This window comes from Grammomys surdaster, unplaced genomic scaffold, assembly GCF_004785775.1.
Source record: "Grammomys surdaster isolate TR1022 unplaced genomic scaffold, NIH_TR_1.0 126313, whole genome shotgun sequence".
Classification (NCBI taxonomy): Eukaryota; Metazoa; Chordata; class Mammalia; order Rodentia; family Muridae; genus Grammomys; species Grammomys surdaster.
In genome coordinates, this window is record NW_021621113.1 from 11,235,277 (window position 1) to 11,251,903 (window position 16,627).

The window sequence follows — 16,627 nt, forward strand, 5'->3', positions numbered from 1 at the left end:
CTGCTCACCCTCTTCTCCTACCCTCTGCCCTCTTCTCTTCCCTGAACCGGGTGGGGCCATGGTCTATATCACAGGCTATGACACTTACATGGTTAAATAGAAGCATACACTCCTCCCATCCCCCATACAAATGCCCCAGAGAGACTTGCATCTGAGTGCCTGATGTACAGACATCGTGGGAGGCAGAGACAGACAGACTGATGGGATAGACAGGGACTGTTCCTCTAGGACTTGGCTGGTGCGGGTTTTCAGACAAAGCATATGTTGCTGCCTCCTCCCCTGACATTCTGGGAACAGCTTCCAGGCAGTGAGCGGCAAGCCTGGGATCATGGGGCATTTTCTGGGCCCTTCTCCTGTCCCTTGGTGTTTGTGATGACAATCTCACCCGCAGTAGGCCTGGCAAACACAACACAGGAGGGGTGACAGGCCTGAAAAAGCAGATCCACTTTATTTACAACGATCAGTAGATGACATAGGTCTTTGGGTTTTGATGGCCTTGTGGAGACACCTGGGCAGGGCTCACTCCCCTCCCCGAGTTAGTACCTCTTCCTCCCTCAGCCTGCATGTGAGTGCAGCTGTGGTCGGGACCTGCTTGCTCTGAAAGCCTTGGCTAGTCTGGGACATGTGTCCTTACCTCCTTTGGAGGTTCCATCTTGGTCCAGGATGCAGGGTACCTAGAGTAGACCTGTCTGCAGAGAGGGGACGAGCAGAGTCCTGTAGGAAAGCCAAGGCAGAGGCTTGGATAGCTGCCTAGTGCAGGGCTGTTACCTGTCTCATTCTGTCCTTTGCATGTAGACAGGACCATCTCAGTCCCCTCTAGAGGTGTAGTAACTGTCCCTGTGTGTATGGTCCCGGGTGAGAGCCCTCCTTGGGGCTGATCTGAGTTTTTCCCAGCCACTACACCCTCTCCCTTATCTGAAATCTCTCTAGGGTGGTTCTTATTACAAGAAATAAGAGACCAAGGGCAGGGCCATTCATTATTCTTAACCTAGACCCGGTCGTGGGTTCAAACCCACCCTCCCGGGGTTCCCTTTCTCCTGAGAGACCGTTTTGGGAAGAGAGCAGGTTGATTGGTTCGTCTGTGGGCTGAGACTTGGCATAAAGCATGGGGGCAATTCCACAGTGGTAGGCCAGGGAAACTCCCAGTGTGGGGATGTACGGACTCCCCTCCACCCCCCAACAATCAAGGGCATATCCTACTTCACCCTGAGCTAGGATGAGGAGCAAGGCGACCATAACAGTAACCGCGAGGGCGGCAGGCCAGGGACCAGGGGGGCGGAAGCGGGCAGGGCCAGATTGGAGTCCAGGTCAGTCTGCTGGGCCGGGTCTAGGGCCCCGAGTCCTAGTCCTGCGTTCTCAGCGCGCCTGGCCCGCCCGCTCCCTGGAGCCGGCTTTCCAGCGGCGGGGCTGCGCTGGTGGCTGAGGTGCCGGGGCACCCCGCAGGCTGCACGTCCTCAGCTCCCGGGCCAGGCTGAGCACCTCGGGCCGTTCGCGTTGCAGGGCTCCCCCCTCGCTATCCCGGTCGTCGTCCTCCTCCTCCTCCGCATCCTCCTCCTCGTCCTCCTCCTGGATGCTGCTGAGCCGCGGAGCCCCGCGACCGCGCTCGCTCGGCGGAGGCCGGTAAGCGCACTTGGCGTTAAGCAGGCGGCGCAGTGGAGCCCGGGGTACCGAGGCGGCGGCACCCCCAGCACGGAGATGCTGCTGGCGCACGTGGCGCGCATCGCTCTGGCGCTGCAGCCGCTTGAAGTCGCTGAAGGCTGCCAGCGCAGTCTGGTGGAGCAGGCGGGCCAGGGAGCGCGCCTTGTGCGCCCGCGCCAACAGCACGGCGTGGCAGCGCAGCACCACGGCCTTGTGGCGCGCCTGGTGGCGGTAGACCCAGGTGAAGACTCGCGGGTGGCGCCCATCCGCCGCGCAGTAGGTGATGCGCGGCAGCAGGTAGGCGTGCGCCGGTCTGCGGCCCCCCGAACCTCCGGAGCCGCGCTCGCTCGGCTGCATGCGGATGCCGTGCGGACCCAGGGTCAGTTTCATCTTCGTGCCTCCTCCCGGTCCGCAGCGCGCCCAGATCCTGCCCACGGCGTCGTCGGTGCAGCCGTCGCCCTTGGCGTGCAGGGTGACGGCGTTGCCCAGGTACCACACGGTGTAGGTGGGATCCTCCTTGTTAAGCTCCACTTTCTGGCGCCGGCTGCGGAACACGCGGCCCAGACGCTCCAGCGGCCAGTCCGGTAGCAGATCCGGGCAGGAGCGCAGGAAGCTGGAGAGCAGCGACGTGTAGGCGAGCCCGGGGCTCAGGCTCTTCGCCTTGCGCTTGGCCTCGTCCTCCACTAGCACGAATTTGTTCCGTCTCCAGGGCAGCATCGCGGCGGCCCAAAGAGCTGGGAGCGCGGGGAAGCTCACTTGGGTCCTGGGGAGGCCAAAGGTGTTCAGAAGCCCACAGCCCAGGACTTGCGACAAGCCGGGCGGCGGCCGAAGATAGTCCTTGCGTGAGATGCCCAGTGTCCGGAGGGGCTGGCTTCGCAGATGCCCGGTGCCTAGCCAGGCTGGCCGTTGAGATGCCCGTGCGGCTGCTTGATCGGCTTGGAACAGCTTCCCCCAGGAATGACTCCAGCCGTCTGGGAAGCAAGGAGGGACTGGGTCTGGAGCAATGAATGTCCTCCAGGCCCGACTATAGGGGCGATTGCCGCTGTTCCTGCCGCCGAGTCAGCGGCAGGGACGTCTCTAGAGCAGGGGCTGGTGGCTGCTGGATGAGGTGAACCAAGAGCACGGCTGGCTGCGGTGGGGACTCCTTCAGGCGTCGCGGCTCCACCTCCCTTGGCTGCCTACATCACCGGGCGGGACCGCTAGCTCTCTTGTCCCCTCCCCTCCCAGCCCCCTCCGCGCAGACTCGCGCTTCCCAAGACCCAGCACAGGCGCGTTGGAACTGTTTTAAGCTTTATCATTGGAAGGATGAAGAATAGAGGGACAGCGAAGGAATGGGAATCCCCTAAAATATTGCGGAGGGATTTACGAATGCAAATTTCTTCAGCTTCACTGGTGGGCTCCAAGTTCCCAGGGAGAGCCCCTTCTCTTTCTAGGATTCCCGCCTGCTGCCCCTCACCCACAGAGCGTCCCTACCCCCATCTCTGAGAGCAGAGAGCGGAGATTTGGGGTGGGTTCCTGCTGGGGCCTGGTGCCCTTTGCCTCTTCTCTGCACAGCAAAAAGCCAGCTGAGGTGGCCGAGCAGAGCAATGGAAAAATACTGCCTTTTAGTGAAGCTTTCTCCTGGGTTCCTCCAAGGTCGTGGGTTAGGCCGGTTCGCCTGAGCTGAGAGACTGACTGGTCACACCACAACACCAGCGGCTGGTGGTCAGGACAGAATCGAGGAGAGAATTCTTGATGGTGGGGAGGGGTTTCCAGAGCAGACCTGAGTCTGTGCGAATTGCAGCAGGAACGCTCTCCCTCTGGTCACAGTTCAGCCTCTGGCTCTTTGAAAATTAGACAGATAATGTCCTATCTGCAGAGACGGCCTTCTGAGTTCCCAAGTGTTTGGCATTCACTATCTCATCAAATCCTTCAGACAATGCAAGACAATTCAGGGTCACGTGGTTGGAAGGAGCTGGTTCACTCAGATCCTAGTGACCCCAGAGCTGGGCCTCCCCCTCCCTCTTTCTTTCAACTTTTGGTCATTCTGCATAGAGTCCAGGCACTTGTCTCCATCCCCTGGGAGGGTGGGGGGAGGCTCTAGAGTACTGGAAAAACAAACCAAAACCACACACACACACACACACACAAAACCATCAAAAAAAAACCCCAACAACAACCCTCCCTCCCCCCGCACACACACAAAACAAAAAAACCCACCCTATGTCAGGACATGCTCAGTTCTCTAAGTTTAAGCCTCAGGCTCCCAGAATTCCTGGACTGCTCTTATGTGGGCTCTATCTCTCATGGTCTTAACCTTCCTACTGCCAACATGAGTCTTTTTGTTGGGTCCTGGGGATAGATAGGTTAGAGGGAGGTGCCCTCCAGGTCAGAAAGGAGCTCAGGTCTGATCCTGGCTGAGTTAAAAACCAAGCCAAACTGTGGCACACGGTGACAAGATTGTATGCTCATCTGGGGAGAATGAGAAATATATATATATATGTACACACACACACATATCAGGAAGTGGTGGTGAATGCCTATAATTCCAGCATGGGAGAGACAGAGGTAGGTAGATCTCAGTGAGTTCAAGACCAGCCTGGTCTACAGTGTGAGTTTCAGGACAGCCAGGGCTATGTAGAGAGACACTGTCTCAATAAGCCAAAGGAAGGGGTGTTGTGGGAGAGGGGAGATGGAATATATCAACCAGTAAAGGCTCTTGCCACATATGCCTTGTAACCAGAGTCTGATCCAGAGCCTGTTAAAGGTGGAAGAGGACAGCCTTAAGGCACAGAGTTGCATTCTGATCTCTACAGGGGCCTTATGGCATGTGTACTTTCCTCCAACAGCTGACAGAGGACAGGAAACAGCTTAACAGTGTAGTCTTAGTTTGGGGGTGCCCACAAGTTGTCTGGTCCCGCTGCCCCAGACTCATTTCCCCTTGAATATGGCCATGTCTTTATTGCCTGTTGCTGATTGCAAAAACAAACCCAGTTTGTGATGAGAATTCATGGGACAGGAATGTCTTCCTCGGTCCCCACCTGTGCTGTGGTCTCATTTTCCTGAGTCCGGTTCAATGAGGCTGGGGGGATAATGAAAGGATGGCTGTTCATGGAGCCAGATTGGATACTAACTCAACCAAATCCCTGTCTAGAAAGAATTTGCATAGTTTTGATGTGAAAAGCCACTCCTAAAATTCTGCTGGTCTCCCCCAGGTCCTCCTTCCAGTCCAAGCTGTCACCTTCCTTCCCCCAGTATAGATGGGAGTGGCCTTAAGCAAACCCTGCCCCTTCCTCCCCGACCCTCATATGTAGGCGTGGCCTTAAGTAAACCCCGCCCCTTCCTCCCCGCCCCACCCCACCCCGTAGGTAGGAGTGGCCTTAAGCAAATGCCCCAGAGGGAAAGGCTTCTTCTGTCTTTCTTCTGCCTTAAGGAGGGTGTCTTCTTTCCTTTCCTGGAGTTAACTTATTAAGACTTAATTGACATGAATTACTGATAAGCAACAGTTTGTTGTTGTATTGCTTTGTTTTGAGGCAGGGTCTTAATATGTAGTCCTGTCTGGCCTGGAGTTCTTTCTGAAACCAGCTACCCTGGAACACAAAACTACAAGCGCTGGGATTAAAGATGGCCAGCACCATGCCTGGCTGAAAAACACTTATTTTAGTTGGGGGGTGGGGGGAATTGTCTCTCTCTTTTTTTTTTTTAAGTGATCATTCCTTGATCGACTATAGAGACACAAGCCTTTAATCTCAGCACTTGGGAAGCAGAAGCAAGCAGATCTATGTGAGTCCTAAGCCAGCCAGGGCTACATAGTAAGACCCTGTGTCAGAGACGGGTTGGGGTGGGGGTGGGGGATAAGAAAATAGAAGAAATAATGCTCCAAATATCATCTGCCTTTTGTCTGGCAGCTCCTGCCTGCCAGAGAACTTAAGATGGAGGAGTTAGTTGCAAGAAGAGGCTGCACATGGAGAGCCCCCCTCCATTCCCAGCCTGGCTCGGCTTCCTTTGTGCTGTGGGTGTGGCTTCTGTTCCTGCTGCCGTTAAAAAATATTCTAGGATGTGCCCATCTGGAACCATATGGAATCACGGCAAATGTAATACTTTGAAGAAAAAATACAGACTTTCTTTTCAATTATGTGTATTCATGTATGGAAATATGTCCTTGGAGGTCAGAGGAGGACTTCAGATCCCCTGGAGTTTGAGTGACAGGTGGTTGTAGCTACCCAAGGACAAAGTTGGGAACTAAATCCGGGTCTTATACAAGAGCAGCATGTGCTCTTAACCACTAAGCTGTCTTTCCCTCCCCCAAGTAACATTTGGCACTGCTGATTATTCTGTTAATTTTTGGTAACCCCTCGCACATGGATCGCTACTCATGCATCCCCTGAGCCTGGGTTCTTCCTAGTGTCCCTGTCTCCCCAGGCTCCTCCTTAGACCCCCTTACAATGCTCAGTGATCTTGAGTGGCCTGCAGTTCTTCTCCTAAATCCATTCATTTAGAAGAGTCAGCTGCCTCAGACGTAGCCTCATAGTCAGTCATATACAAGGAAAAGCCATTAATGATAGCAGAGCTCAGAGCTTTCCAGAAGCTTCTGTTGCTGGGAATAGCACCCACCCTTAGAGCCAGTCACCACTGCTTCATAGACTGGCATGCTCTGTTCCACTTGGTTTCAATTCCACTCGTATATGTGATTTTTATATTTCCTTTAAAAGTCGAAGTGTTGGTATGTCATTGGCATAATAATAACAAAAAGAAATCACTCACCCTACTCTTCCTTAGTCTCAATTCCAAACAGTCACTTTCATACATTCATACATTTCATAGGCCACTTTGTTAAGCATGTTCATATTTCTTGCATATACGCACCCATGCACACACACACACACACCCATGCACGCATATGCACACGCACACAGAAGCCAAGTGTCCTGCTCTGGCATTCTCTCTTATTTCCTTGAGGCAGAGTCTCTCACTGAACCTGGAGCTGGGTAGGCAGCAAAGCCACAGGGTTATAGACTATCACTCGGGCTGGAGAGATGGTTCGGCAGCTAAGAGCACCGAATGCTCTTCCAGAGGTCGAGTTCAATTCCCAGCAACCACATGGTGGCTCACAACCATCTGTAATGGGATCTGATGCCTTCTTCTGCTGTGTCTGAAGACAGCGACAGTGTACTCACATTGATAAAATAAATAAATAAATCTTAAAAAGGGGGGGGGTGGCTGGAGAGATGGCTCAGCGGTTAAGAGCACCGAATGCTCTTCCAGAGTTCCCGAGTTCAATTCTCAGCAAACACATAGAGGCTCACAACCATCTGTAATGGGATCGGATGCCCTCTTCTGGTGTGTCTGAAGACAGTGTACTCATATAAATAAAATAAGTAAATCTTAAAAAAAAAACTATTTAGATTACTACTCAGCTATTCTGCACAGCTTTGTTTTTGTTTTTGTTTTTTTTAAATATGGGTTCTTAGATCTCAACTCGGATCCCCATGCTTGTTCAGCAAGCATCTTTACTCATTAAGCCATCATCCCAGCCCCAAGCTTCCTTCCTTCCTTCCTTCCTTCCTTCCTTCCTTCCTTCCTTCCTTCCTTCCTTTATTATTTAGGAAAAGGTCTGTGCTGGCCAATTTAATGTCAACTTGACACAAGCTAGTGCCATTGGAGAAGAGGGATTCTCAGTTGACTGTAGCATTTTCTTAGTTAGTAGTTGATGTGGGAGGGTCTGGCCCATTGTAGGAGGTGCCATTCCTGGGCTGATGGCCCTGGGTTCTTCGAGAAAGCATATTGAGCAAACCAGTAAGTAAGATCCCTCCATGGCCTCTGACTGTTTGGCCTCCATTCCTGCCCTGTTTGAGTTCCTGTCCTGACTTCCTTCAGTGATGGAGTAAGGATGTGGAAGGGTAAGCCAAGTAAACCCTTCCTTCCCAACTAACTTTTGGTCGTGGTGTTTCATCACAGCAATAATAATACAAAGTAAGACAAGGTCTCTATGTATCTCTGGCTGACCTGGAGATCTCTATGTAGTCCAGGCTAATCTTGAACTCACAGAGATCTACCTGCCTCCTTTGGGGTCAAAGGCATGTGCTATCATGTCCAGGAGCTTCCATTTTTAAATAACATTTCTAATTGAGACTATGCTGTTTTAAAGTCATTTCCCACCTCTCTAGCACACGATTTGATAGGATTATTGTCATTTGTTGTGTGTTGCTTTTGTGACCCTGCTTTAACTCTGGGAATGGGCTATACTACCAGCCCCGCCCAGAGAATATTGGATCCTCAGATGAAAAACACAAACACACATCTTGTTCAATTTTTAACTTGCCTTATTGGTTCAATTGTTGGGCATCATTAACCTCCCGCAGCTAGAGTGTCCTCCCCAAATCTGCTCCCTAAATCTGTCCTCAGCTTCAGTTGCTCTGCCACCTTCAGTTTCAGCTCAACATCCCCAACCTCCCGCTTGTAGAAGCGGCCTGTGGTAGCTCTGCCCGAGATCTCACAAGGTTAGTTGGTGTTTGTCTCTCCGAAGCTTGGCAAACTCTCCCTTCTTTTATCTCCAGCATCGCCCGCTTGCCCGTCCCGCCTATTCCTTCTGCCCAACAATTGGCTTGTGGCGTCTTTACCGATAGATCAAGAACCAATTGGAGAAAAGGACCTTAGGATCAGAACCACCCCTACAGTCATTTACCGCCCCCACCCCCGCATGTGTGTGTGTGCGTGTGTGCGCGCACGTGTGTGCGCATGCACAGGTGAGTATGCTTGTGTGTAGAGGCCAGAGGATAACCCTTTACAGGAACTTTCAATCTTTTCTTATTTATTAATTAATTTACTTAGACAGGGTCTCACTATCACACCAGGTTAACCTAAAACTCACAGAGATCTTCCTGCCTCTGCCTCCCAAGCGCTAGAGTTAAAGCCACTGTGGCCGGCTTGTGTTTATTTTTGAGATAGGGTCTTTCACTGGGCTGGAGCTCACCAAGTATGCTATGCTGGCTGGCCAGTGAGCCACAGGGATCCTTCTGTCTTCCCTTCCCTTCTCTATCGCCTGGAGAATAAGCCAATGCCACAGCACCTGGCTCTGTTGTGTTGGTTCTAGGGATGGAAGTGAGGTCCTAGAGGTTGCTGTTCAAGTATTGTTTTAGACTGAGCTATTTCTTCAGCCTCTATCCTATACTACTTAGAATATTTTGTTGTTTTGGGTGTACCAGTAGTTAGTGTGTAATGGATATTAGGTAAATAATGTTCAAAGCTGGGCCCTAAAGTGTGTAATGATGCCCTCTCCTTTGCTGGACAACTTTCTGTGTTTTTTAAAAGAAATTAACAGTTGCCTCACTTTTAAAACAGACTTCCTTATGCACCCGTTACTAATTTATCCTCCAATTCATGAACAGAACCCCCAAGCTTCTTTTGGCCTGGTTGAACACACAGGTGGTGTTTCTAATTTTGTGTTTCTGTGAACCACAGCTGGAGGCATCCTCCCTGGGGTCCCATCTGGATTGGTAACTACATACACCTGGACAGCTGTGACATGGGACCTCATTGTACTGGATGGGTCCTAGGGATTTCCTTTTTTTTTTTTTTTTTAAATCTTTTGAATTGTATTTTCTGAATCTTTCATTCCCTGATTGTCCTGCCCCTTATGCTTTGTCTCCTTGCTTTAGTAAAGCTTTTTGTTTTTAAATTTTTGGACATAGGGTCTCATCATATAACTCTGGCTAGACTGGAATTCACTCTGTAGACCAGGCTAGCCTTCAAATTCAAAGATCTACCTGCCTCTATCTCCTGAGCACTGGGATTAAAAATGTGTGCCTCCACTGACTGGCTTCTGGTTTTTTGCTTGTTTGTTTATTGTAGCTGTCCTGATGGGTGGCCAGATAGCTCACTATAGCTGTCTTCTTACTGGGACATTTGTGTCCTTTGATGCACATACATTTGTAATTTTTTACTAATTAAATTTGTTCTTTAATTATTTTATACATATGTAATACATTTTGATTGTTTTAAAAATATTTTAATAGATAAATGTTAGTTAAATTAATTTATATATTTTAATTAATTAATTTATATAAATACATTATATATGTTTATTTAAATTAATTGTTTTTAAGATTACATTTATCTTGGGGTGGGGCACCTGAATTTAATAGTTAGTGTGCAGGGTTCAGGAAACAGTTTGTGGGACTTGGTTTTCTTTTTCTGCCCAACTGTTCCTGGGTTGAACTTAGGCCATTAGGTTTGGGGGCAAGCACCATCACCTCCTGAGCCAACTCATAGGCCCATATACTGCTTTATTGATACAGGGTCTTATTGTGTAGCCCAGGATATCTAACAACTCAGGATCCCCCTGCCTCAGCCTCTAGCCATGGCTTTACAGGTATTTGTCACCACACCCTGCATGATTTTATTTTATTTTTTAGTTTAATTCCAATGTATCTATTTTTTACTTTGGTTGTCTGTGCTTTGGGGGTTGTATTCTAAAAAACCTATTACTGTATACATCTCAGGATACTCTAAAGTTTGTTCTGATAATTTTATAGTTTTAGTCCTTACATTTAGACCTTTGACCTAACTGAGTTAATTCTGGTATGTGGTATGAGATAGTACTCCATGTTCGCTTTTTAAGTCAGTACCATGCTGTTTTGATTTCTGTAGCTTTGTAATAAGTTTTATAAAACATTTATTTTATATTTATGAATGTTTTATATCATATGACTGTACCACATATGTGCCAGGAGTCTCTGGTGGTCAGAAGAGGGCACTGGATTCCCTGGAGCTGGAGTTACAGATGATTGTGAGCCCCATCTGGGTGCTGGAAACTGAACCCAGGTCTTCTGTAAGAGTAGCCAGTGCTTTTAACCACTGTAAAACTGTGTAAAATCCAGCCCATTGTAGTAACATTTGAAAAAGGGAAACATTGTCCTTCTTTCCTTCCTTTCTTCCTTCCTTTCTTTCTTTCTCTCATTCATTTTGTTTTTTGTTTTGTTTTGTTTTGTTTTTTGAGACAGGGTAGAAGAAGAAAGCCAGTTCCCACAAACTGTTTCCTGAACCCCGCACACTAACCTGGAACTCATTATGTAGACCAGGGTGGCCTTGAACTCACAGAGTTCCACCTGCCTCTGCCTTGTGTTGTGTGCCACCACGCCCTCCTGCACTTTCCTTTTGCTGTAATATTACGAGCTGTAATAAAAATATTTGATAATCAGGATATCCAATTTTTGAACTTAAAGGGGTCATGAGCGGCAGGATGAGAACCATTGTTCTACAGTGTTGACATCTTGACAGTACTAAGTCTGTAATTCACGAGCACAGGAATTTATTTATATATATTTATTTATAATATATTTATTTATTTATTTCCATTTATTTATATCATTACTTTTTTTCAACATTTTATTGTATGGTGTGTGTGTGTGTGTGTGTGTGTGTGTGTGTGTATTCAAGTGCAGATGTTTTGAGGCCAGAGGTTAAGTTGGTGTCTTCCATTATCCATTCCCGCCCGACTTTTGAGACAGGTTCTTTCATGAGCCCTTAGCTCACTGATTGGCTAGTCTGGCTGGCCAGGGTGCTCAGGGGCCCTGCTTGTCTTTTCCTTTCTAAATCTAGAGTTATAGACCACACCCAGCTTTTACCTGTGTGCTGGGTTTGAGCCCATGCTCGTCCCACAGACACTTTATGGATTGAGGCATCTCCCCAGCCCCTCCTCAGCAAGATTTTCTCTTTTCAATACACAAGTCTTTTGCTTCCTTGGTCATATCCCTAAGCTATTTGGGGGGTGGGGGTGCTATGTAAATGAAATTATTTTAATTTCCATTTCAGATTGCTCATTGTTGGTATAGAGAAACCCAACTGATTTTTGCATGTTGATTTTTCAACCTTGCTGAATTTATTAGTTCTCAATTTTTTTTCCTTTGTAGACTTCTAATTATAGCTGTCTTTTATTTTTAATCTGTTTCTTGCATTGATCTTCCTGGGTTTCTTTTCTGTATTCTTGTATAAAGATAAATCAAGCATCTACATTTTTTTCCCCCTAAAATGCCTAGTGACTGCCACAGACCAGTCCTATCCGAGAGATGGGAGAGCTGCCTAGAAACTAGAAGCGGAGAGGAAATGTATTGAGTTCTTCAGAGCTGGTCTGTGTCCCTCGAGTGCTACCTCAAGGAAGGGGTGGATGAGCCTGAGGGTGTTGATGGGGCCATAAGGTCGTGTTCCCCTCTAGGCTGTGTCTGGGCTCTGTAGCCTGGAGGTCCTTTGGGTCAGTCCTGAATGATCTAGCTCAGGGTTGGACTAGAGTCTCCAAGTTAGAGGCACCAGGTTGGGGCGGGTATTTGGATCTCCCCCTGCTGGCTGTTGGTGGATCCTCTTTTTACTACCACCAGGCATGTTGGTTGATTAGAATTTCTGGGATTTCCAGGACTGCTTCCTTGGATCTTTTCTTGCTCCGCTGAGCTATGAGGTTGGTCCCAACGGTTCCTTTGCCATAAATGTCTTGAATCCCACCCTGTGGCCACCATCTCATTCCTCCTCCACAATGTCCACCTCTTCTCCTTTATTGCTGTGGCGAGAGGCTTGGCAGGAATCGGGAGCGTCTTACTTAGCGTTCCTTAGTGGTTTTCTAATGTTTCGGAATTGTTTTCAGGATTCGTGTAGTGGCTGGGTGTGGTGGCGTCCTGTCTGTAGTCCAGCTTACATAGGAGGCTGAGGCAGCCTGGAGTTAGAGACCAACCTGGGTTACATAGCAAGAGCTCAAAGGGGGAAAAAATTAGGTTTTTTGTTTGTTTGTTTGTTTGTTTTTGTTTTTTTAAGACTTGGGGGTCATGCTTACATGGTCTCATTGTTCATCCTGGGAATGTAAATGTGCTCTGAATCTCAAGCAGAGTGGCTGATACCTGTAATTCCAGGCACTGGGAAAGCAGAAGCAGGAGGATCACTATAAGTTCAAGATCAACCTGGTCTATAGCGCAAGTTCCAGGCTAAGCCAAGAGAGATCTTTTCGTAGAACAAAACAACCCACAACACAACTAGGCTGGGGATGTGGCTCAGTCGGCAGAGTACTTGTCTAGCATGCACAGAGCCCTGGCTTCCTCCACAGCACACAGTCTGGGTGTGGTGCCTCATACCTGTGACCCGAGCGCTTGGAATATGGAGGCGGAAGATCAAGAGTTTAAGATCATCTGCCTCAGAGCAAATTCATGGCCAGCCTGGGCTCATGAGAATCTTCTAAATAAATAAATAAATAAATAGCCATCTATCAATTCAAATGTATTTATTTATGCATTTAACCATGTTTCTTCTGCCAAATGAGAAAGCTAAATACCTCAGCCCTCACTCCCTTGTGGAATTCTATCTTCATAGGAATTTTAGTTATTTTTATTTTATGTGCACTAGTGGTTTCCCTGCATATATATCTGTATAAGAGTATCAGATCCTCTAGGACTGGAGCTTCAGACAAGGGTGAGCTGCCGCATGGTTGCTGGGAATTGAACCTGGGTCCTCTGGGAGAGCAGCCAGTGCACCTAACCACTGAGCCATCTCTCCAGCTCCCATAGGATAGTTTTTATCAAGTGAGTGCTGGATTCAAAAGTAGACTGCTGGTATGAACAACACAGACTTGAGAAGAGACACCTGCTGTGTCTGGCCTCCAAGATGGCTCCCAGGGTGCCTCACTCCCCGGTATCCATGTTTGTGTGGAGCCCCTCCCCTCATGAACAGGGATGGCTAAGTAATGGGTGAGGTGCAGAATAAAGTGACACTGGTTTCTGCAGCCAGATTGAAGGTCGTTGCGGTCTGCCTGTTTTCTCTAGGGTCGCTGTGGCAGGAACCAGCTGTCACGTCACATGGACTCTGCAGCAGCCTATGAGAAGTCGGAGAGGTCAGGGATGGAAGCATCCCACTCTCGGCTGGCACCTGTTCACCTCTGCAAGCCAGATGACTTGGTTATGGGCTCTCTTGGCACCATCTAGTGACCAGGTGACTATAGCCTCCAGAGAACCTGAGTCAGAACCCTGCAGTGAATCTGCTCCTGATTGGCTGACCCACAGAAACTGTGAGATCATAAATGTTGTCCCTGTCTTAAGCTTTGAGATACTCTGTCTCGCAGCAGGGGCATCTAACTAGCACCACCTCTAACCCTTAACCTGCAAAGCTCTGAATGACCCCTTCCCTCCCCCGTTCCCCCGTGACCCTGTCCCACCAACACCTCTTTACCCCAGACATACCGTGATAACTCCTTCTGAGTCTTCTAAGAGTGACACTTTCTTGCCTCTGGTTCTTGTACAGGCTTTTGCAGTCTAGGATTTTTTTCAAGCCCATATTTCTGGGCAGTGGTTCCCTGACTTGACTCTCTTTGGTCTTGCTTCTCAAGGTTACCTCCACAGTGTGGATCAAAATTACACTTAACCTAATCACTTATGTAATGATTTAGTTACATGAGCCCTCCATAATTAAGCTACTATGGATTTTGAGGGCAGGAACGCCTATCTTGGGTACTACTTGCTCTACAGTGTCCTAGACAGGCACCTTGTAGACCCTCCCTTCCCCCAGCCTCATTCTATAGTCCAGACTATAGCTGAAACTTAATATGTAGCCAATACTGCCCTTAAATATACAGATTCTCCTGTCTCTGTTTCCTGAGTGCTGGGATTACAGGCCTGTGCCACCGTGCTTTGCTCAGAGTAAGTTCTCAAGACTGTCCTGGACAGTGTGACACACAGTATGGTCTTTAAAATGCTCTGAACAGTACCAGGCAAATAGTTCCCAAAAGTACCGTGGACAGTGCCTAGCACATAGTGGGTCCTCAAAGCACACCATGGACAGTGCATGACACATAGTAGGTCCCCCAAAGGTTGCTGAAAGCTGGATATGAGCCATCTTCCTGCTCTGCGACTTGGGTCCCATCTTCTCCACAGCCAGAGAAGCAACTGAGAGCAAACTCCCTGTTGATGGCAGGTCAATACATTATTCTTAAAGGACAGTACATACACTTTTACTGGGAGAAAAAAAAAAAACTCACTTCCGACAGTGACTCATTTGGTGACCTTGAGTGGCTTGCCTTTCCTGTCTGAGAAAGACAGATAGCAATTGGTACAATGCTTCTGCTGAAGGCTGGGAACTGTTTTTATTTAGAGGTTCTGGCATGTGTTCAACGCTTTTAAAGTACACTTTTCTTAATACCCAGGTGGTTTTTAAGTGATTAGAGCCTCAGAATCGGGGTGACCTGTGGTTTACAAAGGGGATGGATAGAAGTTGTAGGGAAAAGATGTACCTTTTCATACTGGGTTCGTACACATACAGGCACATGCGTGTTCTCTCTGCTGGTTTGTTTATTTCTTTTGAGATAAGGGTCTCCCTGTATAATCGCAGTCCTCCTTCCTCCGTTCCCAAGTGTTGGGATGTTGGCATTACAGGCACATTCCTCTATACCTGGCATGAATGCATATTTATGTGTGTGTGTGTGTGTGTGTGTGTGTGTGTGTGGGCACATGTGCATGTGACATATATTCATGTGTGTACATATATGTGCGTGCATGCTTGTGGCGTGCTGATGTAGAGCCTAGAGATTGAGAATGGATGTCTTTGTCGGTTGCCTCTCCATCTTTCTATTTGAGACAGGGTCTCTCACTAAACTTGGAGTTCTTCTCTTGGATAGGCTCAAGTGAATGGCCCAGAGTCTGCCTGCCCACCAGAGAGCAGCCAGCACCATGATTATAGGCATGCACCACTGCACCTGGAGAGCCATGCACCACTGCACCTGGAGAGCCATGCACCACGGCACCTGGAGAGCCATGCACCATTGCACTCACAGAGGCATGGGGATAGGGCTCAGCTGGGATTCAAACTCAGGTCCACATGCCTGCACAGCAAGTACCTTGCCCACTGAGCCATCTCCCCAGCCACAAACGTGCTTCTAAAGAATCTAGGTTTGCATAGATGTTCTGTGTTCACAGATATCCTAAATTCTGCCAAAGACCTATTTCAGACTATAACTGTTTGACTTTGTTTGAAGTGGTATTCATTTCTAACAATAAGCCCTCTTCTTGTTGAGTTGTTTGTTTTGAGGAAGAGCTAAGTGTGTATCTCAGGAAGGCCTGGAGCTCATTCTCCTTCCTGTCCTGGACTTGAACACATGGCGACCCTCTTGCTTTAGCTTCTTGTTATTTTGTCTTTTTTTTTTTTTTTTCTCAGAGCTGAGGACCGAACCCAGGGCCTTGTGCTTGCTAGGCAAGCGCTCTACCACTGAGCTAAATCCCCAACCCCTTGCTTTAGCTTCTTAAGTGCTAGGATTCTACGCATGAGCTATACCTGCCTGTAAATCCAGGCTTCTTTAAAAATATGTATCAGACTGTGGCAAACCTTTTATTTTGTTATAGTCATGCTTCTTTAAAAATATGTATCGGATTGTGACAAGCCTTTCATTTTGTTACAGACAGTCCTCACAGTTCCTGTTGCAAGACACCAAGTGTTATGTCCTCATGTTACACGGCTTTAGTTACTTTTCTATTTCCATGACAACACTCATGAACGAGGTAATTTATATAAGAAAGCCTTTAGCTAGGCACAGTGGCACACACATGCCTTTAATCTCAGCACTTGGGAGACAGAGGCAGGCAGATCTTTGTGAGTTGGAGGCCAGCCTGGTCTACAAAGTGAGTTCCAGGATATCCAGGGCTACCAGAGAAATCCTGTTTTTGAAAAAACACGAAGAAGAAGAAGAAGAAGAAGAAGAAGAAGAAGAGGAGGAGGAGGAGGAGGAGGAGGAGGAGGAGGAGGAAGAGGGGGAAAATGAGGAGAAGGAGGAGGAGGAAGAAGGAAGAAGAAGGAAGAGGAGAAGGAAGGAGGAAGAAGAAGGAGGAGGAAGAGGAGGAGGAGAAAGCATTCATTTATTGGGCTGACAGGTTCAGAGGATGAGTCCATGACCGTCTCCTCAGGGAGTATATAGAACAGCAGGCAGACAGCAAGCAGGCATGGTACTGAAGCAGTTCAGGAGGGAGGGAGGGAGGGAGGGAGGGAGGGAGGG

At 48.4% G+C, this 16,627-nt stretch overlaps 1 protein-coding gene across 1 annotated transcript; it reads right to left on the bottom strand.

The window, feature by feature from the left end:
* Positions 1–420: 420 nt before the first annotated feature.
* Positions 421–2,804, bottom strand: Fam43b (family with sequence similarity 43 member B). The gene has a single exon (XM_028760024.1). The coding sequence runs from the start codon at positions 2,353–2,355 to the stop codon at positions 1,357–1,359; it is 999 nt and encodes a 332-aa protein (XP_028615857.1). The 5' UTR covers positions 2,356–2,804; the 3' UTR covers positions 421–1,356.
* Positions 2,805–16,627: the final 13,823 nt, after the last annotated feature.

Bases quoted from the DNA above. Each gene is read 5' to 3' on its own strand.
- Fam43b (XM_028760024.1), bottom strand. From the start codon at position 2,355: ATGCTGCCCTGGAGACGGAACAAATTCGTGCTAGTGGAGGACGAGGCC.